The 27760-nt window shown below is 40.7% G+C and overlaps 1 protein-coding gene across 3 annotated transcripts in view; it reads left to right on the forward strand.

Moving 5' to 3' along the window:
• Positions 1–15852, forward strand: part of itprid2 (ITPR interacting domain containing 2) — a 47385-nt gene extending 31533 nt beyond the window's left edge. For all 3 annotated transcript variants that reach the window (XM_077215862.1, XM_077215863.1, XM_077215864.1), the window contains 10 exons: positions 1902–1962; positions 2679–2767; positions 3157–4674; positions 5642–5716; positions 5878–5993; positions 6561–6708; positions 7426–7491; positions 7593–7988; positions 10327–10455; positions 14934–15852. In XM_077215862.1, coding sequence (XP_077071977.1) covers positions 1902–1962; positions 2679–2767; positions 3157–4674; positions 5642–5716; positions 5878–5993; positions 6561–6708; positions 7426–7491; positions 7593–7988; positions 10327–10434 — 2577 coding nt within the window. In that variant the 3' untranslated portion in view covers positions 10435–10455; positions 14934–15852. The remainder of the gene's footprint in view (positions 1–1901; positions 1963–2678; positions 2768–3156; positions 4675–5641; positions 5717–5877; positions 5994–6560; positions 6709–7425; positions 7492–7592; positions 7989–10326; positions 10456–14933) is intronic.
• Positions 15853–27760: the final 11908 nt, after the last annotated feature.

Below are 27760 nucleotides of genomic sequence, written 5' to 3' on the forward strand. Positions count from 1 at the left end.
GTTCTTTTTAGTGAACCGGTCGAACCAGTACACAATAGGCTTGTTTGAGATGCGCCTTGCCTCGCCTGAAATGTAGTCGAGAGTAGGCGGCTGCAGTGAGAGGAGGTGTGAAAAAAGCGCAGGCAAGCCGGACAGTTCTCGCTTCTCGCAGTGGATATGACACCTGCGAGATCAATGATGGATATTGCGGGATTCACGCTCGTGCACAGTGTTGCTTATAAACTGGATGTAATTTAAGTTATGTTGCCTTTATATGAAAATAAATATAATGAACAAGACAATAACAAGTACTTGTTAATTAATTCCATTCCAAATAAGTGTTTATCAATAATTTTTTCTTTAATACAGACATGGGCTATGTGTTTTTTGTGTGTTTTTTTTATAATAAAATGACATTGCATAAATCATAGATATCGCACTGTCCGAGAGTACATATACACATAAAACATGACATCCGAGTTTTAAAATCAAACATTTTAAAAGAGAACAATACATCACGGTTGTTTAAACCAATCAACATTAAGCTGTGTCGTCAGCGAGTCGTTTCCCATCATGCGTTTGATCAGCGCAGGCGGTGGAGAGCAACTGCGCGCGACTGCAGAATCCGACACGTACGCCTTGCGCTCGCGAGAGTTTTTTGACACACGTCACCGGTGATCGGTTCTGCGCAGATTTTGCTAATCTCAAACAAGCCTTAAATCGGACTGAATCATTCGAAACAGTTTGCGTCTTGCGTCAGTGCTGATCCACAAGTTATTAAAGTTACTCTCAGACATGCCTGACAGTCCCTCGGACTCGAAATAAACCAATATCCCGGAGTATATTTTACTCCAGTAACTCCAACAGTTCACTGAACTGAGACATCAGACATGTTGGTGCTGACTGCTGAGAGAGAAGTGATGAGCATGAGCAGCTGATACTGCGCATGCGCGTACTACCGAACCGAACGCACAGGTACAGCGCCTGCAGCACGTTTTTCGATAATCGAATCACCAGTATATTGAACACAGATTTGATTAGGCTATTTAACATTCAGAAATATGAATGTTGTTTATAAAGCATTACAGCAAAATAATTAACATGAAAGCACAACTGCTACATTTTAAAGGTTTGAAACGCAATTAATGTTTTGTAAAACTGTCAAACTAAACATTTAGGGTATTTGTGTTAACATTAATGCATGATATTTTAAGGAACAGCTTATTTCTAAATAAGTTCATTAAAGTACAGCGAGAGCGGTTCAAAAGCATGGAGCTGCCAGCTCTCTCTCGCGCGTGCCCGCGCTATCAGCACCGTTTTGCTACAGCAATTCTCAAGAATTGTTGCAGTTTCGAATCACCAGTACACTGAACCGAAAACTGTTTCTTTCGGACCCGATATCGATATCGATGCTAAAACGATTCATCGTGTAGGCCTATTCCAAACCGTTATGACTTACATTCTTCTTTCAAATACAAAAGATGGTAGCTTGAAAAATGTCTGTATTTTGTCCATACAGTGCAAGTCAATGGGTACAATGTTGTTTGGAAGCCAGCATTGTATAAAATATATATATTTTTATGTTCTCCAGTAGATAGTAAGTCTTACAGGTTTGGACCAACATAAGGGTTAGTAAATGATGACAGAATAATCTCGTATTGCTCTGTTTGTTTTAGCATCCCGAGGCATGATATAGCAACATTGACTCAACCAATAGTTTGAGTTTGGGGTGTGACTGTCTGTCAAAACCACCCAGTACTTTTACCAGGTCATTTTATACACTGGCCCTTGGTCATACCACATTTTCTAACATTGGCTTATGAGCAGCATCTTTTGAGTATCTAAAACTGGTGTAATGTTTAAGTGTGACTGAGCTGCTGTGTTGTAATCTGTCAGAATGGTAATAATCTATTTCTTTGCAGTTGCAGAGTAATGAGGATGAATCTCTTCCTGGTCCTGGTGGCATGTCTCGAGATGGCAGTGGTGAGTGTGGACTGACTGCGGTTATCAGTTATGCTACCAGGAAACTGAATTTGTATTCGCTATTTGCAAATTTGAAGCATTCAAAACGCATATCATGTAAAGGAGACCTCTTAGCAACAGGTTTTGTATTTATGTTGTTTACAATATGACAACCAGTAAGATTTAAATTTGAATTAAGATAAAAATGCCTTCAGACTCATTCCTCATGAGAATCCAACAGTGTGTGATCATATCGGGTTGTCTTTCCCACGGAGAAAACGGAGGAAATTTTCTTTTATTCATAACTGTGATTCTGTCTATCATGCTGTCCTATAGCCCAGCCCTAAAGAGCTGAAGGGGACTTTAATTATGTCTTTTAGAGACATTATAGAGCAAGTCTGCCCTCGTGTGGTAGAATTTAGTAGATGTTGACTATAAGAATGTTCTAGATTCAAGTTGTTTGAGTCATAATTATGTTCTATGATATGCAACATTATGCTACCAAACTTGTTATTATTACAGTGAATAAGTGTTAGTAAAACAGTGAATAAGTGTTAGTAAAACAGACAAATATGTGGCAATAATTTACAATATTCACCACATTGAACCTATATAATGAGATGTAAGCCTTAAAACAAGCATGAAAGATAAACTGGCTTTAATTTTGAGAAGTCTTCTACCGCCGGGAAATTAGTCATTCGCACTCAGTTTTGCTGCTCGTGTTGTTTTTCCTACAGAGCGGTTATTGAGGACTGCCAGCCAGCAGTCTGACAGCAGCGGGTTTGCAGAGGACCCATCCACAGACGGTTTGGGTTATCACCTGAAGGTACGTGAATGTGGGCATAACCATCTGGGCTCTCAACAATCTATGAATACAAAGTGTAATCCTCCTCGGATTCATGTTTATCAGACCCATGTTTATGTGAATTTAGTTTGCACTGATATCATAAAATGTGTGTGTGTGTGTGTATATATATATATATATATATATATATATATAGTAAATAAATCTGGTTCTGATTGATGGCCTGTCAACTGGTGCATAGCTACTGAAAACTCTACATCTTGAAAATGTCCTCTTTAAGATGCACCAGAACTTGTGCCATGTGTGTTCTCAGGGAAATTCTCAAAACATAAATCTAACTTTCACCATTAATTTTCCTAAGAACCAGTTCTTCATTGGATAATGGAAGTGAAACTTCTCTCTTTTATTAGGTACAAGAAAGCTCAGACAGCTGTGACAGTGAAACTACAGTGACATCGCATGCAGGTGAAGTCAGCACTCCAGTAGCGTTGGAGTACCCCAACTTTAAAATATTTCTGGGGGAGGAAGCCCATCCTCTGCCCAGAGGCACATCTAGCCAGAGTGGAGCCAACAGACAAGTCCCTGAGATCCCCAGCCTCCAGATTCCCAATCCAAACTCTGAAAATATTAGCACCAATGGACCACTCCTTTCTCCTGACTCTGATAGGGCTTCCAACATAGTGCAAGAACCCATAACAGACTCTCCAGAAGTGGATTTGACCGTGATTGTAAATCCTACAACAGATTTAGATGTAACTCATGAAGGCAACATATCCCAGCCTGGTTTGGGCATGGATCCAGACTCTCCTGAAGATCCAGAGTCATCGGATCTTGAGCAATGCCACCCCACGGCTCAAAGGAGGCAGATGCCCCTCCACACGGCCCATCAAAGGTCATCCTCAATGGACGAGGAACGTCCTGGCCGAGTATGGGTGAGGGACAAGGACTTGCTGAGGGAAAGCTTGGAGAGGAATCCTTTAAGGAGATCCAGCTCCCTCCCAATGTCTTCGCTCAACCCAGCTCGAGTGGTCACCTCCATGCGCATCCAACTTGGAAAGGGTTCGGTCAAGCACTGTACCCCACCCTCGTACTCATACCGCTACGATGAGGAGAATCGCAGTGACCGGGAAGAAGTGGATTCCATCATGGAAGAAGACGAAGTTGATCATGCTGACAGACAATCTACGCTCTTGAATTCTGCTCCAGCAAGTAGATCAAAGACTGATAGGGGAACACCACCACCACCACACCATCTCAACATACCCCAACATCTGACTCGCTCTTCCAGCTCGCTTTATAGTGTCCCTGCCGAATGGCCCCAGAGGCCCCTGGGAGAAGGTCCAAGCTGGAGCACATGTAGCGTCCCAAACCTTTCTCATTATACAGGTCCAGCCCACCCTCTTACTCATCCTCCTCCTCCTCATGGGTCCTTCTACTCCCCACAACATGGATTGGCCTACAACTTCTCATATCCAAGACTTCCCCACCACCCTCCCTTCCCACAACCGCAGAGCTCGCCTTGTCCTCAGCCACTTCAGAGCAATACATTTACTCCACCACAGGGGCTGACCTTTGCACCCCAGCACAATATGCATTATGCGCATCCGCACGGCACACCATATAACCCATACTCTTCACCTTATAACGTTTCTCAGGGAGCTCCCTACGGCCCCTCATTGAACATCCAAGGCAGTCCGTACCAAACTCACATCACCCTTGCGCAGTCCCACAGTGCCCCTTACAATTTGGGGTACAACAATTCTTCACATCAGCCCGGAGCCCCCTACAGTCATCCATATCATCCGTCTCCCCTCTACCCTTTCTCCTTTGGGACTCCTCCAGCACCCGCCCCTGTGATGGGCAGCACAGAGATGCAGCTCAGGAGGGTCCTCCATGACATCCGTGGGACAGTGCAGAACCTTGGTCAGGTGAGAACTGCCAAAATTATTTGTAAACCTGTGTGTTGCATCCAAATGGTCTTAACCTATGGTAAACTTGGTTAGGCTGTGCCTGACAAAGCTGTATTAGTAAACGTTTCTGATTCGGATGGTAGAATGGAGTTCTGATGGAGTCTTTGCTATAGCACAGTAGATATATTTGCATGGGGTGGACTTCGGAAGCATCAAGGTGTGTGTGTGTGTGTGTCTGTGTCTGTCTGTCTGTCTGTCTGTCTGTCTGTCTGTCTGTCTGTCTGTCTGTCTGTCTGTCTGTCTCACTTTTTTTGGTCCCCATGAGGAAAACAGCTTATAAATCATATTAAGTGACTTTTTTGGGGGGGAAATATAAAAAGACCTGCGATGGTTAGGGTTAGTGTAAATGGATAGAATATACATTGTACTTTGTACAGTATAAAAATCATTGGGAAATGGAAAGTAATGGGAAAGTCCCCATTAAACATGAAGTGGTTGTGTCTGTGTGTGTTCATGTTTTCCTATCCCGGTGGGGACTTCAACCTGAATGCAGACTGACTCCAGGGGACTCGTGTCACCGTGTGGACCTAAATCGAGGTCCCCATGATGAAACCAGCTTATAAATCATACAGAATTATTTTTTTGAAAGTGTAAAAATGCAGAGAAAATGCAGTTTTCTGTGATGGTTAGGGTTAGTATTAGGGTATTGAATATACAGTTTGTACAGTATAAAAACCATTAAGATAGTGAACCTGACGTGTGTTTGTGTTTAACCTATGACCTGTAATAAGTGTTATGTTTCACACAAAGTTATATATACATCTACATAAAGTAGAACAAGAAAGTGTGTTCCGGATTCTTGCGAATCCCACCCTAAATGCAAATATTCAGCCGAGTCAGCATGCTGCATTATCCTGGGCTCAGTTTATACATGTATTTCCTGCGTCACTCATACGTGATAACTGATCTGTGGTTTTGTTGGCAGAGCTCATCGGTGCATGGAGGGGACACACCCATTGACAGGATCAGTACACCACATTCTGTCCAACTGCTTTATGAGGTACATCATTTCCCCAAAGAGGAAGCAGTCACATGGTTTATTTTCATAACCCTGAGTTGCATCAGTAGAAGCCTCTTATGAAATTGAGATGATAATATAGCTTGTGCAAGAGTTTTTTGGGTAGTTAACCTAATGTTTATGTCCCTACCAACTTGCTGCAGGAGCTCCAAATGCGGCGCAGGAGTCTGAACGTCTTCCGGACTCAGATGATGGATCTGGAACTGGCTCTCATGAGACAGCAGTCTATGGTCTACCAGCATCTTAGTCCAGATGAGAGGTGAGGAACAAAATCACAAGCCACAAAGGGCAAAGTGCTTCACCCTCTGCCTCCTTTTGCCCAAGTCTCACACACTGGTATAGAAAGCCAAAACACTTCTTTTTAAACTGGGGGCCCTAAGGGCGTCTGTAAAAATAAATAAATTCAAATTGAAAAGATATAACAAAATGTTCCTTGTTGCACTGAAGTGAAAGCCACTAAATTAATTGTCAAAGGAATCATACATGCTAATGATTTATAGGCATATTAGTATGATTTCTAAAGGACATGACGTGACACTGAATACTAGAGTAGGCCTAATTGCTGCAAAAATTCAGCTTTGCCATCACTGGGATACATTACATTTTAAAATGTAATAAATAGAAACAGTTATTTTAAACTAATATTTAATATTCCTGTTTTTACAAAAGTAACGTTAAGTTAGTTAGTTTCAAGTAGCACTGAACAGCTGTTGTTTTTCTGTTTCAACCTCAAATTGATAAGATCGCTGCACCTCTACTAGCGATTTACCAAGTATTTACTAGCTGTCTGCAGAACTGATACAAACTTGAACCTGTGCTGTTGCAGGCGGGAGGCGGAACATCTGGAAACCCTGCGGACTGCAGTCAGACAAGAGCTGCAGGATCTGGAGCTTCAGCTGGAGGATCGCCTGCTCTCTCTGAACGAAGAGATGCGCAGCAGCTCCCAGCACAGCAGCCTCTACCGCCACCACATGGTCAGTGGATGTGACTGCAGCTGCCTCATAATAAATTATAAAGGATGCTGTAATAGCTTAGCTTAGACCTATTCTGCTTTAAATACTTTACAAAAAGTATGTATCTGTTAGCAGGTAGTAAAACAAAATATGCATTTCTCATTTTTTAATATAGCCTCTCAGGGTTGGAAGTGCAGAATAAGTCTAAATGTGAATTCTAATGTGAGGTTCACTGGACCTGATATATTTAGAATAACCATAAACTGACATTGCATTTTGATAACGTAATATATAAAACATTGTTGAGTTGAATTTCAGCAAAAAATCTATTATATATCATTAGTGTGATGACAAATTACACTACTGTTCGAAAGTTTGGGGTCAATAAGATTTTTTTTTATTATTATTAATAAATAATAATACTGTTATTATTACCTTTATTCAGTAGGGATGCATCAACTTTGAGAGTAAAGGCATTTATTATACACAAAGGATTTTAATTTCTTATAAATGCTGTTTTTATACTTTCTATTCATCAACGAATCCTAAAAACCAAACATATCCCAGTCTCCTCAAAAATATTAAGCTGCACAACTGTTTTCAACATTAATAATATTAAGAAATGTTTGAGACATGTTTATTTTAATGCTTTCAAAAGCATTAAAATGAATCTTTCAGACCCCAAATTTTTGAACGGTAGATTTTTTGACTCTTTAATAACAAACGCATATCTCACAGGGCATGCAGAGAGGTCACAGCATGGAAAGCCTGTCTAATTCTTCAGCACTGCGAGCCATGGAGCCGGTGAGTGGATTAGTCTCATGTTACAGGGTCCTATACAGAGATCATTTCCATGCCTTATTCTACTCTGTTTGCTCTTCTAATTCTTGTATATGAATGTACAGGTGACGGACCTCCTGAAGGAGCAGATGTACCTTCAATCTGAGCTGGGATATGAGGCTGCCACACTCAGTTCAGGCCGCTCATCGAGAGCATCCAGCCCTGGCAGATCCTACCGATCACACGACTGTTGTTCTCCTTCCCTGCAAAGAGGCAGCGTTTACCGGGCCACCCTCAACCTCACACCCACAGTCCCTCCACGGCCTGGAATGGAGGTTCCTCGGCCCGAATCCCCGGAAAGGATAGACCCGAACCTGACACCCTCTACTTTGGAGTTCAGCAGAGATGAAGACGAGTCGTCACTGGATGGTCGCAGGAGCAGGACGGCGGAGGACTGCTGTCCCACCGAGTGGAGGAGTAGAAGTAGAGGGAATGGTGACCTGCAACATCTTATACAAGAGGTGAGAGAACTTATAGATTTAACCCAATGAGCCGACTGATGTACAGCATTTGTCATGTTATCGCAAAATAAACCCCGGCAGGATGATCCAGGCCCTGAAGGGGTTAGTATAGAGTGCCGAAGTTATGACGTCACTTTGTAGGCCAAAACGCGGAAGTGAGTTATCATTTTAGCACTTCCGGTTCCCTCGCCCTAAAGTCTATGGGTTTTTTGAATGGATTTTTGCTAAATCGCCTGAAATAAGGTCCGTGGTTAGCAAAGCCTCTAAATATTTTCACGTTTTGATCTATGACATAAAACACACCAGTTATGACCTGTTTGTGGTTTTTTAAACTTTATTGTGTCTGCTTGTAGTTTTTTAAACTTTATATAGGCTTCAAAATTTATAAATTTTGGGATAACTTGTAAAGATTATCTTGATAGACAAAACGTGTAAGGGTCACAACTCTTTGTTGAACACGGATCTTATTTTTTGCGAATTTCCAAAAGTCTATGGGGAAAATGAATTGCTTTTCGATCGAGGGAACCCATGCGCCGCTAACTTCCAGGTTGTCCTACAAAGTGACGTCATAGCTTCGGCACTCTATTGTCATATACGTTATTCCGTGCATTGCATGGCTATTTGCCACATAGATAAATAATTAGACATGAAATATTGATTTGAGTTCAAATATTTTATCAGCTCTTTAAACTCAAAGCTTCCGCGAAGAGAAACCGTGGATATCAAGCAACTTTTAGCCAGGGTTATTATGGTGAACTGAAACTAAAATTAAAACCATAAAAAATTGTGTGGCCTGAAATTAAATATTTAAATATATATATATATATATATATATATATATATATATATATATATATATATATAATTTTTATTTTAGCCAAGGCAACACTTCTTATTTTCATTTAATTTAACTTGATGTACTAAAATAACTAAAACTAAAACTGAAATAAAAATTAATAAAACTATACAGACATATTTTTTTAAAAAACTTATAAAAATGACAAAATCATACTGCAAAATTACTAAAACTAACTAAAATTAAAAGGAAAACGGAAACTATAAAATAAATACTAAATTCAAAATATTAATAAAAACTATAATATGATACTAAAATACTCAATTATAAAACTACTCAATGATACTAAAATAACACTGCAAACAAACAAGTTAAAAAAGACAGACATTTAAGGGTTAATTTACTACACAGCTTTTCACTACTTGCATAATGACGGGGACTTGCAATATTAATTTGAGAAGAAACCGTTTTAAAATTGTACCTGTTTATTATCTAATAATCCATTACAGTGGACAAAACAATCGTTCTAGCAACAGAAATGTTGTGACTGACAAATCTGAATCAAGCATTGTAGAGAGCGGTGGGATGTAATAAGACATTTCTGACAGCTAAATGCCACGACTGACCCATCAGAATTGAGTACTCCAGAGAGACATGGAAGAAAAATACTGTTAGATTCTGCCAAAAAATCTAGAAACGATGATATGGAGGCACAAATGCAGCATGTGTTTTCCGTCCCCGTCTCAAAAGAAAGTGGAAAAAGCATATTTGACTGTCTTTGGCACCGTTTGAGCGAAACCTAGCTGTAATGGTTTTTGGTGTTTGTGATGATTGACAGATTTGCTCGTGAAATATCATGCATCAGTTTAGGCTGATTTACAAGTCTGTCATGATGGTCCAGCAATTCTGATGCTTCTAAGGGAAACTTGGACTGAATTGGTTCCTTGAAGTAAATTTCAAGTCCTGTGGGGTGATGTAACAGCCTGGCAAGACCTGATGTTTTTCATCGGCGTGTCAATATGTATTTGACACTTTACAGCACTGCTTGTTCTTGGTATTTCATGGAGGGAGAAAAAAAAATGTAACTATACTTTTCGGTAGTATGATAGTAGTTTGTTTTTTAAAAAATAGTGTTTTCTTTTTTAAAAATAGTGCTTTTCTAGAAACGTTCAGGACAGTAATGAATCTATAAAATGAACATAAATTACAGTGGTAGTCAAAATAAAGAACATTTATTATAATCTCCAAGCCTAAACAAATTTATTCAAAGTAAACAGAAACTAGCGACTTGTGGGGAATGTGCTATACAAATAAACTTGGTCTCAAGTTACTCTCACATCCGGGACGGATCCAAATTTGTGCGCTTTGTGCATGTTTTGCATACTTGATTATAACTGCATTATCTTTAGCAAGTCACTTTGAAATATAATTTCATGTAAATAATTCAAATGATTCCCATTTTAGGTGGTCTTACTGTATATTTAGAGTTTGATTTTCCTGCCTTTAAGGCGGTCTAACATCATTTATTGTATCCTCCCGCAGATTAAAGAAAGCATCGCTCATGAAATCAGGCAGGAGATTGTGAACGAGCTTCTGGCTGCTGTGTCGCCACGTAGATCTCCTCTTCCAGCCAGGAAGCCTCCTGTGTAAGCAGCAGAACAGAGGATGGAGGTTGGTTTGATGAATCACATTATGCTCAATACAGATCTGTTAAGGGCTTGAAAACTTTTCATCTTGGACACGTATACATGTCTGTATGTGTATATATATATGTATGTTCTGTATGTATGTATATATATATATATGTATATATACAGGGGTTAAATTGGGATTTATTATGTGGGGGTGCTCTCCGTAGGGGGGTCCGGGAATTAAAACAAAAACAAAAAATAAACCATTAAATAGCACTTTCTGAAGAGTTTTGTGCAAAGAAATGGAGAAATTGAGTATTACATGATATGTGAAAAACTGCAAGGTTAAGAGCATATACTTTGCATTGTTGTAGTATCAGCAGGTATTAGGACATTTAGCATTTACATTACTGTTAATCAGTCATCACTTGATTACACATTGTATTACCTTGTTATGATATAGTGACCCACACAATGTGCCAAACATAATGTGCCACATGAAGAGACAGTGCAGCATATGACCGTAGCAACAGCTGAGAAGATTTGGGTCTGTGGTGATCAGATCCACCTCACACACACTTATTTCTCCAATTCTCTCTCTTTACTACTACAACACACACACACACACACACACACACACACACACACACACACACACACACACACACACACACACACACACTCATCCTACTCTGCATCATTTCTCATCAAGATATGCACAAGTCACAAAAATAAAATCAATCTATCCTTGTGGAAAGGTTGCTTGGTAGCTAAAAGTAGGTCTAGCAAGTCTGATATTTCTGTAATTCACACAGATCAAATACAAATATGCTGACTGAATAGATTGCTAGTTTATTTTCAGTAGCCAGCTAAGTTAGCAGTTCTCTTGGAAGTTTGCTGATTATCTGGTTCCTGAAGTAAAATGCTCAAAACATCTCCTGAGAAAAATCACATGATCATCAACTTAGTCTTCTTGGTTATTTAATTTTGATTTAGTCTTATATAGTCTTATATATATATATATATATATATATATATATATATATATATACATACATATGACACAGTCAAACCAAAAGTTAATCAGACAACGGAAATTTTTATTTTTATTTTTTTTTACTAGTGGGTGAAACCATAGTTCATTTATGTAAGTGAGGATAGCAAAATAAAGTAAACTGTGACATATTATACCCAAAAAGTCTTCATACAGTGGACTACCAGTAAAATGTATAAAAATTTGGGACCAAAAATTATTCAGACACTTTGACCTGACCATGATTTAGTGTTTTTTTCTTTAATTGCTAATGCGACCTTTTTACACCACATACTGAACAAAATTAAGCATTGCTTGGTAATTGGTTGACCTAAATCGGTATTATCTAATTGTGTACTTTAACAGCTGACAGCAATTCAACCTAATTCATTTGTGAGACAGTCTAACAGAAGGATGGCCAAAACCAGTGAAACGTCAACTGATTTGATAACTCTGAGTTCTTGTCATTTTATTACCATTTTCTAAACTATAGCGAATAAACTGTTATAATGTGAGAAATGTTGAAGGTGACTGTGTGTGTGTAACATATATGGTGTTTATATATTAACATGAAATCTTGATGTTTGGACGCAAAAATTTTGTATTTCTCAAATACTTAGGAACACTTCTTAACTCTAGTGAGCTGCCTACATAGACAGCATATTAAGACATCATAAGCATGCAGCAGTAGTTGTTCCAAAATTGTAGATGTATTCAAAGATACGTTTTTGGAATTCCATATATTCTTCACATAGAAGGTAAACTACTGTAGAATGCATTGATGAGCTTAGGCCAAGATGGCAGGATATTGAAGCAAGTGTTTGTGGATTATAAATATAGGTCCTTCTCAAAAAGTTAGCATATTGTGATAAAGTTCATTATTTTCCATAATGTAATGATCAAAATTAAACTTTCATATATTTTAGATTCATTGCACACCAACTGAAATATTTCAGGTCTTTTATTGTTTTAATACTGATGATTTTGGCATACAGCTCATGAAAACCCAAAATTCTTATCTCAAAAAATTAGCATATTTCATCCGACCAATAAAAGAAGTGTTTTTAATACGAAAAAAGTCAACCTTCAAATAATTATGTTCAGTTATGCACTCAATACTTGGTCGGGAATCCTTTTGCAGAAATGACTGCTTCAATGCTGCGTGGCATGGAGGCAATCAGCCTGTGGCACTGCTGAGGTGTTATGGAGGCCCAGGATGCTTCGATAGCGGCCTTAAGCTCATCCAGAGTGTTGGGTCTTGCGTCTCTCAACTTTCTCTTCACAATATCCCACAGATTTTCTATGGGGTTCAGGTCAGGAGAGTTGGCAGGCCAATTAAGCACAGTAATACCATGGTCAGTAAACCATTTACCAGTGGTTTTGGCACTGTGAGCAGGTGCCAGGTCGTGTTGAAAATGAAATCTTCATCTCCATAAAGCTTTTCAGCAGATGGAAGCATGAAGTGCTCCAAAATATCCTGATAGCTAGCTGCATTGACCCTGCCCTTGATAAAACACAGTGGACCAACACCAGCAGCTGACATGGCACCCCAGACCATGTGGGGACTGTGGGGACTTGACTGTGGGTACTTGACACTGGACTTCAGGCATTTTGGCATTTCCTTCTCCCCAGTCTTCCTCCAGACTCTGGCACCTTGATTTCCGAATGACATGCAAAATTTGCTTTCATCCGAAAAAAGTACTTTCGACCACTGAGCAACAGTCCAGTGCTGCTTCTCTGTAGCCCAGGTCAGGCGCTTCTGCCGCTGTTTCTGGTTCAAAAGTGGCTTGACCTGGGGAATGCGGCACCTGTAGCCCATTTCCTGCACACACCTGTGCACGGTGGCTCTGGATGTTTCTACTCCAGACTCAGTCCACTGCTTCCGCAGGTCCTCAGAGGTCTGGAATCGGTCCTTCTCCACGATCTTCCTCAGGGTCCGGTCACCTCTTCTCGTTGTGCAGCGTTTTTTGCCACACTTTTTCCTTCCCACAGACTTCCCACTGAGGTGCCTTGATACAGCACTCTGGGAACAGCCTATTTGTTCAGAAATTTCTTTCTGTGTCTTACCCTCTTGCTTGAGGGTGTCAATGATGGCCTTCTGGACAGCAGTCAGGTCGGCAGTCTTACCCATGATTGCGGTTTCGAGTAATGAAACAGGCTGGGAGTTTTTAAAAGCCTCAGGAATCTTTTGCAGGTGTTTAGAGTAAATTAGTTGATTCAGATGATTAGGTTAATAGCTCGTTTAGAGACCCTTTTCATGATATGCTAATCTTTTGAGATAGGAATTTTGGGTTTTCATGAGCTGTATGCCAAAATCATCAGTATTAAAACAATAAAAGACCTGAAATATTTCAGTTGGTGTGCAATGAATCTAAAATATATTGAAGTTTAATTTTTATCATTACATTATGGAAAATAATTAACTTTATCACAATATGGTAATTTTTTTAGAAGGACCTGTATATGTAGAATTCAATCTAGGGCTGTCACTTTTGAGACGAATCAAATTCAACGGTTATCGAATATCAGGTAATGTATTCGAATATATTCGAATTTCTACGAGACCCCCCCCCCAATCACAAATTTATTAACAGTCTGACAGTCATAAACAGGACTCAGGCCTGTCTGAAATATTTTTTTTGACTTAATGTTTTTAACAGCAGGTTATCAATTTTATCTATATAAAGTGCCACTAAGCTACATGGAAAAAAACTGCATCGGAACAGCACGGCACAAACAATAACGTGACGGCTTAAACAGCAGGAGTAAGGCCTATAGCCTAGCCTCATTTCTTATTTCAATTCATTTCTTAATATTGTTAGCTAGAAACACCAATTTATCAACTTGATCTGGGTCAAGTGCGGCTCTCTTTTTATTGGCGATGTTCCCCGCGGTGGAGAACACGCGCTCAGTGCGCACACACGTGCCTGGCACACACAGATTTGCGCGTCAATGTTGAGAGAAGTGGTATACGGTGTAGCTGCAGAACCCAAAATAATTCCAGACTCGACTTTTTAGATGAGTTGAGGTCGTAATTCTCCGCTCGGGCTGTCGTTCTGTGCGTTATCTTCCATTTTCAAAACAGGGAGGCTATTATTCGCTTGATTTGGTCGTGGGCTTACGCTACAATACGTTTAGAGCGCCCGCTCCTGGATGAGATGGCAAACAATAATAAAAAACAAAAAACAGTCTAATCATAGACTGTAAAAAATGCGCTAAACATGGCACTTTAAAAACCGGATAGTTTATTTATAGTTCGAATACGGATATTTCACGTCATGTTCGAATGCATATTCGAATATCGAATAAAAAGTGACAGCCCTAATTCAATCAGTCCCGAAATGCATCAATAGAACGGTTTAATATAATTGTAAAAAGGTCTGTGTAATTTTATGCTCCTTTGAGTATCAGACTATATGCTTTGGAAGGCAGTAGGCAGGTTACAGTCTTTTCATTCAGTATCACTGTTTTGTTTCCTTCTGCAGGTGATGAAGTTGTAAATCCTGTGAAATAGTCGCAACGAACACTGGTTAAAGCTTTGCACTGAGAAAGGCCTAGCACCTCTTTCTGGTTCTGTCTGTGAAGCCCTTCCAGACTCCACTGCTTCTGGACTGTCGAGTTGCAGTGAATCTGCTTATGTGTTCAAGTCCAGATTCCACATTTGCAGCGGTTGAGATCTTCCACTGTCCAAATTCGCAAAGGGCACACGGCTTATTGTGGCATCCACCTGGTACATATTACAGAAATGTAATGAATCTTTTGGGATGTATTTAAGTATGTGATGCAGGTCTTGTCGAATGTTTGAAAAGACTTGTGGGTGACTAAAGTTTTCTGTGTGAGCGTTTCTTCGTCTGTCTAGGACAAAAATGTCTACTGTAATCAGACTTGTTTTCTAATTCAGCCTCTGTGAGGAACTAACTGTGCAATACATTTCACTTTTTTCTCTTAAACTTGAACTGACCAATCACAACTACTGTTCTACTCAAAATGCACACAGCTGTCTTCATTTCCTGTTGATAGTCTATCACATACTGTATGTATAGATAAGACACGTAAGCCTTCGGAGCACATTCATAAACATTTTGTCTTGTGAGAAGAAAAAGCACTAAATTCTCTTTATTCATACAATATATATACACTAGCACGCTTTTAAAATATTTTTTTTTATTCTTAAAGACAGCAGAGGCTAGTCTGTCAAATCTGCTTCTGGATTTAAAGTGTTCAACTTAATTTTCCTCAGTGTGAATGAGTTTTTGTTGTTGTTTTTGTTGTCTAAGATTAAATTAATTGTAATACTAATTGATTTATGCGACTAAGGGGGTGTGTTCCCTTTCCGCCTGGGATGCATGAGGGATAATCTTTAATGCAAATCATTAATAAAGATTTATTTATTTTGTACGTACACTTGCCGAGTCATAATTTTGTATGGTTTTTCCTGAACAAAATGGTGTACAAAAATACTGAATGTTCCTGGTTACCACAGAATAAAATGCTTATTAATCTTTTCTTTGTAGAATTCCATCAAACCATTAAACCTTTTGATCGAGATGTGCAAGTATGCCGGAAAGGGGCTTTGTGCATCTAGCAAACTCCATGGTAGTAATGCATAACTAGCAAATTCATCCAAGCTCTAATAACACTCAATTTGTTCAGAAGAGTTCACATAAGCATTTTAATAAAAGTGAGCTGCACATTTCTGCTTTGAAACCATCTATGCCTCGCCTCATCATCTTCTGAAGGGTAGAATTACAGTGCCTACCGTTTTATTTTATTATGCTTTCCTATTTGGTTTATGAATGAGTTTGAAATTAAATTTACTAATGATTGTTATTATTGAGCTATCAATAGTTAAACAGTCTTCTTAATTAATTGCATTTATTCACTGCATGTTTTAAATGTTTTATTATTTACAATTTATTTTTACAGTGCATTTAGGATCAGAATATCTTGCCCAGGCCAAGAATCCATTAGTAAGGGACAATCCACTACTAGCTGTGCATTAAACTGTTTTATTGCACATATTCCAGCCAATCAAAATAGTAATCAGACAGACAATTGTATTAGTGTTTAATCTGGTGAATTGGCTTTTGGAAAGTAAATATGCACTCATGTTGAACTTCTTTTGTTGATCTTTTTAAAATCAAGAATTACATTTTAGAGAATAGTTTTTAATGTATGTTCCTCTGGTTTGTTGTGTTCTAATTAGTGATATCAAATCGATTAATCACATCTAACATAAGTTTGTTTATTTATATATACACACACACATATATATATATATATAGTCTTCAGTGTCACATGATCCTTCAGAAATCATATGCTGATTTGAAACATTTCTTATTATTATAAATTCTGACAAACAGTTGTACTGCTTCATATTTTTGTGAAAACCAATAATTTTTTCCCCATGGTTTCTCTGGTGAATAGAGTTCAAAAGAACACAATTAATATGAAAGAAATTTGTAATGTTATAATTGTCTTTCCTTTCACTTGTTTATGGAAATTAATCCATCTCAATTCCCCAACGAAAGAGCGGGGACGAGACGAGAGAGAGAGACTTTTCAATGGAAAGCTTAAAAGGGGTTGAATATGAAACCTTTTTAAGTGTTCTAAATATTAAGCACCTGATAAAACCTTATTGTGCTTGATCTGATACAGGCCCACATAATTTCATCTGAACTGAAAAGTTCTTTCGTTCCCGATCGAACTTGTCCTTTTTAATGCGGGTAACAGTGTTAATGACAGACTCCTACTGCTGTGTTTAGCCAAGTATGACGATGAAAATACCTGTGGGTCAGAAAATTATTTTGATACATAACTCAATCCGGCCCACTGTTACCATGGAAACATGTCTCTGAGATAGTAGGTTGGCGGGAGAGTGAGTTTGATACTGCGGGCACGCTTGAAATGATTCAGAGGGTGTACATTAACATAAAAAGGCTACATTAGACCTGCGGGATACTGATATAACAGAAATGGGTTGAATAACTCTACAATCGAGTGGATTTTCATTTTGAACTGTTTGAGCAGCTCAGCTGTGTCCAGTCAACAGTATGAAGGTGCTTTTTGTTTGTCTACAAAGGAGACAGACTGAAAATTAACTTTATTACAGCGGCTATTGGATTTCAGTCACCGTCATGAATGTTTCCCGACCACACAATCCCACTTTTCTTTCTCACCCTGCCTCTTAAGGAAAAACACCAGTGAGCACAAGGACATGGTTGTACTTTTGTCCTTGTGTGTTCTTGAACGCACAAACGGACTCTTGGACAGGACAGCCTGGTCTGATGACATCACCTGACATCTACTCTTTGCGTTTTCATCAAACTTCAGTGCACAAAGATTTTGACAGCTTGTGTGACTGCTGTTTAGATTAATTGCACTCGCTGTGTAATAAAAGCATATCTGTTAAAGCTTACTCAACGGTCTGTCAGACGAACTGGGACGTGGGTAATGAACAGTGCCTTTTTTGTGCCTTCTCCACCCTTTGACGTTCATTAAGCTCTAGTAATTTCCTCCCTGATATTACCTGCTCATCGTGCGTGATGAGGGTCATAAGGTCAGGCCTCAACCTATAAATGGGCAGCAGTGATGACAGGGTGTAAACATGAGTCAGGTCAGGTGGTGTAGTTCTGTTTGTTTCTGAAGTGAACAGGTTGAACTGGTGTGAGTTTGTTTTTTCGGGCTTTCTATACTCCCTCTTTTTTTTCACAAGACTTGCCTCATACACTAGCTGACTCCTAAATATAATACTATCTGTTGAATCTAGTCTAACGAGCGGAAAAAAACTAGAAAACAGCTTGTTTCGGAATGAGCTTTGGCTCGGTTGTTTTTATAGAAGAGTTAAAAAATTAAAGAATAAAAAAAAAAACGAACCAGTTTTTGTTTGGTCATATTTTTTCAATGCTTTTGAAAGAAGTCTCTTATGCTCACCAAGACTGCATTTGATTAATACAGTAAAACAGTAATATTGTGAAATATTATTACATTTTAAAATAACTTTTCTATTGTCAAATATACAGTACATTGTAAAAAGATTATATAATCAATTGGTTGACAACATGTTTTTACATTACTTTAACTCGTCGAAATAAGTTAAGCAATTTTCAAATTTTCTTTATAAGTTATACAAGATTCAACTCGTTTTTTTATGTCAGTTTAATGTAATATAAGTTGAAATGACTTAAACATTCAAGTTCATTGTAATTAAGACGGCAACTTTTTTTACAGTGAAATGTAATCTATTCCTGTCACAAATCAGAATGACACAAACAGGTAAAGTTAACAAGAGGTTTATTTGAATGCACTCGGGGACAGATACGGCAGGTGAGTAGCAGGTTTGAAGTCAGATGAATCTAATGATGGTAGCGTTATGGTTGATTAAGTCTCTTATCTGATGCAGGTTGTAGAAGATCTGGTCGAAGGCTGATGGAGGACTGGTTGAAGAAGGACCGCACTGGAGAGGAAGACTGGATCGAGGGAGCAGACGGGTAAGTATCACAACAGGAAGGTAAACAGCAGGTTGAAAGGGTTTCTTTATAGGAGTCAGGTTTGTCATGTGGATAGACGAGACCAGACAACTGGGAAGGTGAACTGGTGTGGCTTTTAAGCAGTGGGTGAAGTGAATGTGGATTGCAGACAGGTGGTGAAGACAGGTGCGGATGATTAGAATTCGGGTGAGGCTGAACGAGTGGGCGGAGTGTAAAAGTCTGGCACTGAAACTGGTGTATCCGTGACAGTAACCCCCCCCCCCCTCCACGGCCAGCTCCTGATGGCGAAAGGGTCCGACGATGGGGACGACCACGACCTCTTGGCGCAGGACGATTGGGATGTTCAGAGTGGAACTCCTGTAGGAGATTGGGGTCCAGAATATCCTCTCGGTGAACCCAGCACCTTTCTTCAGGACCGAATCCTTCCCAATCAACGAGGTATTCCAGGTGGCCGCCCCGTCGTCGGGAGTCTAGGATATCGTGGACCCGGTAGATGTTTTCGTCCTCAGGGTCCACGGGAGGAGGAGGAGGTACGTTCTCAGCACCAGACCCTGGGGAAGAAGGAGTGAGAGGATTAGTGTAGGGTTTGAGTAGGGACACGTGAAATGTAGGTGAGATACGGTAGTGAGCAGGGAGTGACAACCGGTAGGTGACCTCGCTGAACGGTGCCTCTGTATGGTGAACGGACCAATATACCTGGGACTCAGCTTACGACAGGGCTGTCGGAGACGGATTTTCCTGGTGGAGAGCCAGACCATTTGCCCCGGTTGGTATAGGGGCGTAGCAGACCGTCTTGCGTCGGCCTGGCTCTTGTGTCTCCGAACAGCCCTTTGCAGATGGACATGTGCTGAGTCCCAGACTCTCTTGCTCACCTGGAACCAGTGGTGGATTGCTGGAACGTTGGAAGGCTCTCCTGACCAGGGAAACAGGGGCGGCTGGAAGCCGAGTATGCACTGGAAGGGCGTGAGTCCTGTGGTGGATTGCTGGAGAGAGTTTTGTGCATACTTGGCCCAGGGAAGGTAACGGCTCCTGCAGTCCTGATGATCGTGACAATATGACCGCAGGTATCTCCCGATCTCCTGTATTTTCCGCTCAGTCTGGCCGTTGGACTGTGGATGGTAACCAGAGGTTAAACTGACTGAAACCCCCAAGAGGTTGAAGAAGGCCTTCCAGACACGGGAAATGAACTGAGGTCCACGGTCAGACACAATGTCTTCAGGTATGCCGAAGTGACGGAATATTTGATTGAAGAGTGACTCAGCGGTTTCAAAGGCGGTGGGTAGACCAGGTAGAGGGATGAGTTTACAGGCTTTGGAGAATCGATCAATTACAACCAGGATGCATGTATGGGAATCTGAAGAAGGTAAGTCGGTTACGAAGTCCACGCCGAGATGAGACCGAGGCCTTGTGGGCACTGGAAGTGGTACTAGTTTTCCCTCCGGTAGGCGACGAGGAACCTTCGCCATGGCACAGACTGAGCAGCCCCTTACGTACCGGGAGACATCCTGGGTCATATCGGGCCACCAGTAGCGTTGTTGGATGAGCGAGAGGGTTTGTTGGATGCCTGGGTGTCCAGAGCCCGGAGATGTATGGACTGAGTCCATGAGGGACAGATGCAGACGAGTGGGAACGTAGGTCCATCCCTCAGGACCTTCCGGCGGTGATCGTGTGGCCGCGGCGATGTGGTCATCAAGGCTCCACTGTATGGGACTGACAACCAAGGCTGGAGGGAGAATGGGTTCCGGGTTGGAGGTGATGGTATCAGGTTGGTATAGGCGGTAAAGAGAGTCGGCCTTGATGTTCTTGTCTCCTGGGCGGTAGGTAACCTTGAAATTGAATCGGGTGAAGAATAGTGACCAGTGGGCTTGACGGGTGTTGAGTCTCTTTGCATCTCGGAGGTATTCTAGATTGCGGTGATCGGTGATGACGTCGAATGGATGTTTTGCTCCCTCCAGCCAGTGTCTCCACTCCTCCAGGGCGAGTTTAATAGCCAGCAGTTCTCGGTTGCCGATGTCATAGTTCTGCTCCGCCGGGGAAAGCTTTTTGGAGAAGAAGGCACATCAAGTTCAAGTTCGTTTATTTATGGAGCACATTTACTACCGGCTGGCAACAGATCAAAGTGCTGTACAAAAATTACAATAAAATACACAATAAAACAAACAGTGATCACTTAGGATCACTTACTCACTCAGTGAGTACAAAATCCAATTACGTATTAAAAGCTGAGTCAAACAGATGAGTTTTCAGAGCAGATTTAAACTCAGATAAGGAGGAGGCCATTTTAATTTGGATTGGGAGTTTGTTCCACAATGTGTGGCCCGCTGCTTCAAACGCTCTATTTCCCCTGTTTTTCAATCGGGTTCTTGGAATCTGAAGGAGGAATTTGTTTACCGATCTAAGCCCTCGCTTAGGGGTATATAAGTGAAGTAGGTCCGACAGGTATAATGGTGCAAGATTATTTAGTGATTTGTAGACCAAACTTTTTAAATCCCTTCAGGAATCTCGCTGCTGCGTTTTGAACGACTTGAAGGCGTGAAATTTGAGTCTTAGCCACACCATAATATAGAGAGTTGCAGTAGTCCAGCCTCGATGTTATAAAGGCATGGACAGCAACCTCTAATGAGGCGTTAGAGAGAAAAGATTTAATTTTAGAAAGAGAGCAGTAAGTAGAAGAAGCTAGAGCCCACTACAGAGGCAATTTGCCTATCAAATTTCAGACTATTGTCGATCATCACACCTAAATTACGCACTTGGGATGAGGTACTCAAATTTAAGAATTACAAATTTTGTGAGGTTTGTCTACTAGTTTTGGAGGGGCTAAAAACAATGGCTTCCATTTTATCTGAATTTAAAAACAGGAAGTTATTTGAGAGCCATGATTTTACGTCGTTCAAACACGCCGATAAGACCCGGGGAGCTTTTTAACTTTGTAATTACTTCTTTAAGAGATTGCAGGGAGATGGAATTAAAAGTAGTCCAAGAGACCGAAGGAATCTTTAGCAATGTCATTTCACCCTTGGTCACATATATTTGAGTTCTAAGATTGGTAATTTTTGTTCCAAAATAATTTTAAAAAATCTTCGCATAAAGCAGTGGTCGCATTTTTTAAAAATCGATACAGAAGGATTGAGTACTGAATCTATAACCGAAAAGAGAATTCTTGGAGTTTGATGGTGTTTTTCAATCAAGTTGGAAAAGTAGACAGACTTGGCTTTCCTAGCAGCATTCTGATATATCAACAAACAGTGTTTGAGTATATTAAAAGATATTTGCAGTTTGTCTTTCCTCCATTTCCTTTCTGCTTACCTACATGATTGTCTCAAGGCACGAATGTCATGATCTTTCCAAGGCTCAGATTTACGCTTTGGCTTTAGAGACTTGTAAGGTGCAACATCATTCAGTGTTTCCAACCATATCATATTTATATATGCAAGAGGCTGCTCAACATCTAAATCAGGTAACAAATACTCATATGACCAGAAGGAAATATTTCCATTGTAGCGTTCATTAAAAGCCTCGCAAAAACGAGGTGAGTACACACGGACCTGTTTAATGTCAGAGACAATTCTGCAAGGGATTGCGGGGAGAGACATTTTAAACATGATAGGAAAGTGATCAGAAATCAGAGATTCAATCACTTCCATATCAATAATAGACAGACCCAAGGATAGTATTAAGTCCAACGTGTGACCTTGATTGTGTGTAGGTTTTTTAACCAATTGTATCAGATTAAAAGAGTCAATTATATTTAAGAAGTCTGCCGATAGATGTTTTAAGCACAGCATACCTGAACATTAAAGTCTCCTAAGAGTAGGATCTGATCATGTGCAATAATTAGATCCCCCACAAACTCAGAGAATTCTTCAATAAAGTTTTTCGTCAGATGCGGGGGTCTATATATTACAGCTATGACAATCGGTTGAAACCAGTCAAGCAATAATAGCTGTACTTCAAAACTTGTGGGGTTAGTGGAGGATAGCATTTGACAGCGTGCTCAAAAGCTTTCTTTGGTAATAATAGCTAACTCTCCACCCCTGCCAGCAGGACGGGAAGCATTGTAAAAACAATAGTCAATAGGAACCAGTTCTGAAAAAGGGCTCAGATCTCCTACCTTCGTCCAAGTTTCAGTAATAAACATGAAGTCCAAGTTGTGGGATAGAATAAAATCCTTTAAGATAAATGTCTTATTAACCAAGGAATGTGCGTTTATCAGCACGATTTTAGGAGAATGTAGAGTGCTGTATGAGGTCGAAGATTTCTTCAGGGGACGAAGATTAGCAGTGTTTACCCCCGTCGGGCGAGCTCGAATAATCAACCGTTGATAAAAATCCTCTGGAAGTTGAGCCAGCGGATCGGGAGGAACTGGGAAGTCAGTCTGACTGTATGTAAGCCAGCGAAATGAGGGTACCGGCACATACCGAACCACGAAGCCGATCCGCTCCATGGTCTGCGGCCGAGACGTAGAGTTGAGAAGACGACCAGCTCGTAGGTGGATCTTTAAACTGACCATTTTCCCGCTCCGTTTCCCACGTCTTCTCCGACGTTTCCTCGGGGTAACATCCACTTGCCAGCGACAAAGAAAATCTGGGATGTCTCTTAAAGTGCTCCTGTAAGTTTTGTTTGCAAAATTTTACAGTTTTGCGTCGAAAACGTCCATGCAGTAATTGCGAATATCCAGTAGTGGATGGATGGCATCCACATGGATGGAGTCGGAGTGGTGTCCCCTACCGCTGCGAGAGAACCGCTCCTACCCCGGTGGTGGAGGCGTCCACCTCGACGAGAAACGGTCGATCAGGATTGGGATGGACTAGGGTAGGAGCGGAACTGAAGGAGGCTTTGAGCTTCTCGAAGGCGAGGGTGGCTTCAGTGGTCCAGGACAGAGACTTGGCCCCTTTCTTTGGAAGTGAAGTGATAGGTGCACTGATTTGACTGAATCCTTTGATGAAACGGCGATAAAAGTTTGAGAAGCCCAGAAAACGTTGTAACTCTTTAATGTTGGTGGGTTGTGGCCAGTTGGAGACGGCTTCATCGATGTAGATGATGACGAATTGATGTAGGTAGTCACGGAATATCTCGTTCATGAACCCTTGGAAGACCGCGGGAGTGTTGGACAGTCCGAAGGGCATAACCCTATATTCATAGTGGCCATAGTGATCACACAGTCCCATGGCCGATGAGGTGGAAGCTTGGTCGCCAGTTGCTTGTCGAAGACATCCTGGACCGCCCGGTAAGGGACTGGTACCTCAGGGAGTTTGTCGGTAGGCCGACTTTCGATAGAAGTGGAGCCAATGGAGATATCAGGAACCGAAGTGGATGATGAACGAGGAACCTTCATGACGGAGTGCAGGCAGCGATTGAAGTAGTCATCTCCCAATTGCAATATCTCATCTGAGGACCAGTGGATGTTGGGAGAGTGGAGTTCCAGCCACGGGCGTCCAAGGATGATCTCTGCAGTAGAGCCCTCCAGCACCAGAAACGGAATGTCCTCCTCATGTAGACAGCCGATCTTCATGGAAACGAGGGGACTGCTATGACCGATCCGCCCACGACCGAGTGGTTTCCCCAGGATGGATTGCACATGGAGAGTCTGAGGAATGGGTTTCTTACAGGTCTGAAGTCTTTGCAGAGTCGATAGGGAAATTAAGTTGCCCGCGGAACCGGAATCAACTAGCGCTTGCGCTGGAAGAGATCGTTGTTGGTAAGTGAGGATAACTGGAGTCTACTTCATTGGTGAAATGGAACAGTGGAGACAGACTGTTCTCACCGCCGGTCGTGGGGTACAAACAGGGCAGGAAATGAATTGATGACCGGAGGATCCACAGTACAGACACAAACTGCTGGTGATGCGACGTTGGCGTTCAGCGACAGACAGATGGGTGGAACCGACGTCCATGGGTTCTGGTGCTGAAGGGCTGAGCGTAGACGCAGGACGAGGAGGAGGCAGTGCAGGGCTGTCTAGCTGGCAGGCAGTGCGGCGTTGATCCACGCGAATGAAGCGCTGGATGAGACTCTCAAGCCCGATGACATCGTCATAAATGGCCAGCTGTAAACGAATCTCCGGATTGAATCCATGGCGGTAAGCTATTATAAGCGCCGACTCATTCCATCCCCTGGCGGCCGCCAGGGTGCGAAACTGTAAGGCATATTATGAAACAACAGATTTACCTCGTCTTAACCGGAACAGTTAATCCTGCACTGAGAGAGCGTTGGTGGCTTGGGAAAACACTTCCCGGAAGTGTCCTGTGAAGGTGGAGAAAGATCGCGTAATGGGGCCGTGATCCTCCCATAGAGCATGTGCCCAGAGAAGGGCTCGACCAGTGAGGAGGGAAATGACAAACGCCACTTTAGCTCTTTCGGTGGGGAATTGAGATGGATTAATTTCCAAAAACAGCTCGCACTGCAACAGAAATCCGCTGCACTCCCCCTCCTCGCCTGAGAAGGGCGCATACAGAGGCAGATGAATAAGAACTGGTGATGGATGGTGATGGGTTGTGATGAACCCGAAGTATCCGGGACTGTTATCGGGGGTGAATCTTCCTCTCCACCGTGATCTGCCAGTTCGTGCATAGTGGTCTGGTCTTCTGTCACAAATCAGAATGACACAAACAGCTAAAGTTAACAAGAGGTTTATTTGAATGCACTCGGGGACAGATACGGCAGGTGAGTAGCAGGTTTGAAGTCAGATGAATATTAAGGATGGTAGCGTTATGGTTGATTAAGTCTCTTATCTGATGCAGGTTGTAGAAGATCTGGTCGAAGGCTGATGGAGGACTGGCTGAAGAAGGACCGGACTGGAGAGGAAGACTCGATCGAGGTAGCAGACGGGTAACTATCACAGCAGGTAGGTAAACAGCAGGTTGGAAGGGTTTCTTGATAGAGAGTCAGGTTTGTCGTGTGGATAGACGAGACCAGACAACTGGGAAGGTGAACTGGTGTGGCTTTTAAGCAGTGGGTGAAGTGAATGTGGATTGCAGACAGGTGGTGATGACAGGTGCGGATGATTAGAATTCGGGTGAGGCTGAACGAGTGTAGAAGTCTGGCACTGAAACTGGTGTATCCGTGACAATTCCTGTGCTAAAATGTCAGTTAATTTATTTGAAATAGAAGTGTTTTGTAACATTAAAAATGTCTTTACTGTCAATGTTTACAAATTTAATACTTGCTAAATAAAAGTATTATTTAAAAAAAAAAACTTTTAAAAAGTAGTATATGTTTTATTTAATTCATATTTCAAATTTCTCTCATGACAACTCTCTGAGTGTTTGGCATGGTAATGGTTATGACAATGTTGATATATTTTGGTCTAGGTGGAATAAATCTGCTACACTGCTGCTGCAGAGCAGGTCCGAGACTTGCTACTGCCAATACATACTCGACACGCTGCTGTGAGCAAGACATGCTGCTGCTGTACTATATAGCGTACATGAATTGCCTGTAGCAGATCTACGTATACAGGTGGAGCTGGAGGGTTTCTGAAAGAGAGCTGAATCTCCTATAGCAAATGCTGACTAAGTATATGAAGACTGAGCAGCGAGCTCATTGGCTACTGATACAGCAGGAACCAATTAGCTGTGTCCTATAGAGAATGATGAGATTTTGAAGGTTGCACCTTCTAGAGTTTCGTGACAGAACTTTGTATTTAAATTTAACAATAAAATAATACATTTTTAATTATTTTTAAATGCAACTTTTACATTGCATTAAAAAATTATTTGCAATTGTTTGTCTGTATATATACACACTGCAACTAAATAAGGTTATCACTCCTCTTCTTAATCTTATGTAATGGACAGCATTGCAAATATCCATTTATCCATTCTCTAAACCGCTTGTACTCTGTAGGGTCTCAGAGATGCCCTGTACAATATGTGTGTCTAGTAAAATTGAACCAACTGTACGTTTCATTTTCATTCATATTAGTTATTGTTTCCAGACATATCTCCATTTTGCTCCTTGAGGTTGTGTTTCAGACAGGCCACAGACTAATGACCTATTTCAAAGCAGGCAGGTTGATCAATAACAGTTATCTCACTGGCAGATGTCCAGTAGCCCGAGCAAACAGCACAGGTGGCGTCTGTCCTGTAACGTTAGGATCCATACGTGGTCACACTTTGAATCATTACACCTAATATTAAGCCAGTTTTTACATTCATTATCAAAAAAAAACAATGCCATTGCTTCTTTTTTAAGGCATATTAGAAAATTAAGATTTTAAGTAGTTCAAGTTTTTGTAATTATGCTGTGTGCTTTTGTTTATTTTTATTACTCTAAAAAATCTATTTTAATATTTTATTTGTTTTTATTTTATTTGTTTTTTTTATTTGTTTAAGTTTGTTTAAATTACTAAACTTATTTTAGAAACTTATTTCTTAATTATAACCAACTCATTTCAGTGAATAATTATAACCAACACATTTCAGTAAGTTGCCAAGGCAAGAATTTCCTATTTAATATTTATATTTTATGTCATATTTACTTGTGAACAAAAACAATTTAATTTTGGCTAGCAATAACAACACTGTTACATGGATCCTGGGGTTATTGAAAACCTGGAAATACCAAAGGAATTTTCTAATTATGCTCAACTTTAAAATATTAATATTTAAAGCTACATTTCTACATATTCTTAGGGGTTTTTTACATGTGCAAAACTCAATTGCACAAAGCTCTCTATTATATTACATGTGATTTTCTTTTTCTAAAGGACGGCTAATAGAAAATACAGTATATCAGCTAGAAATTGCTCTTTGTGAGGGCAATCTTTATTAAATTAATAAATAAAAAACCTATATCAGTCACAGATACCTGGAAAAGGCATGGAA

Source organism: Siphateles boraxobius, unplaced genomic scaffold (genome assembly GCF_051911475.1).
Source record: "Siphateles boraxobius isolate OS27281-9 unplaced genomic scaffold, OSU_SipBor_1 7, whole genome shotgun sequence".
Classification (NCBI taxonomy): Eukaryota; Metazoa; Chordata; class Actinopteri; order Cypriniformes; family Leuciscidae; genus Siphateles; species Siphateles boraxobius.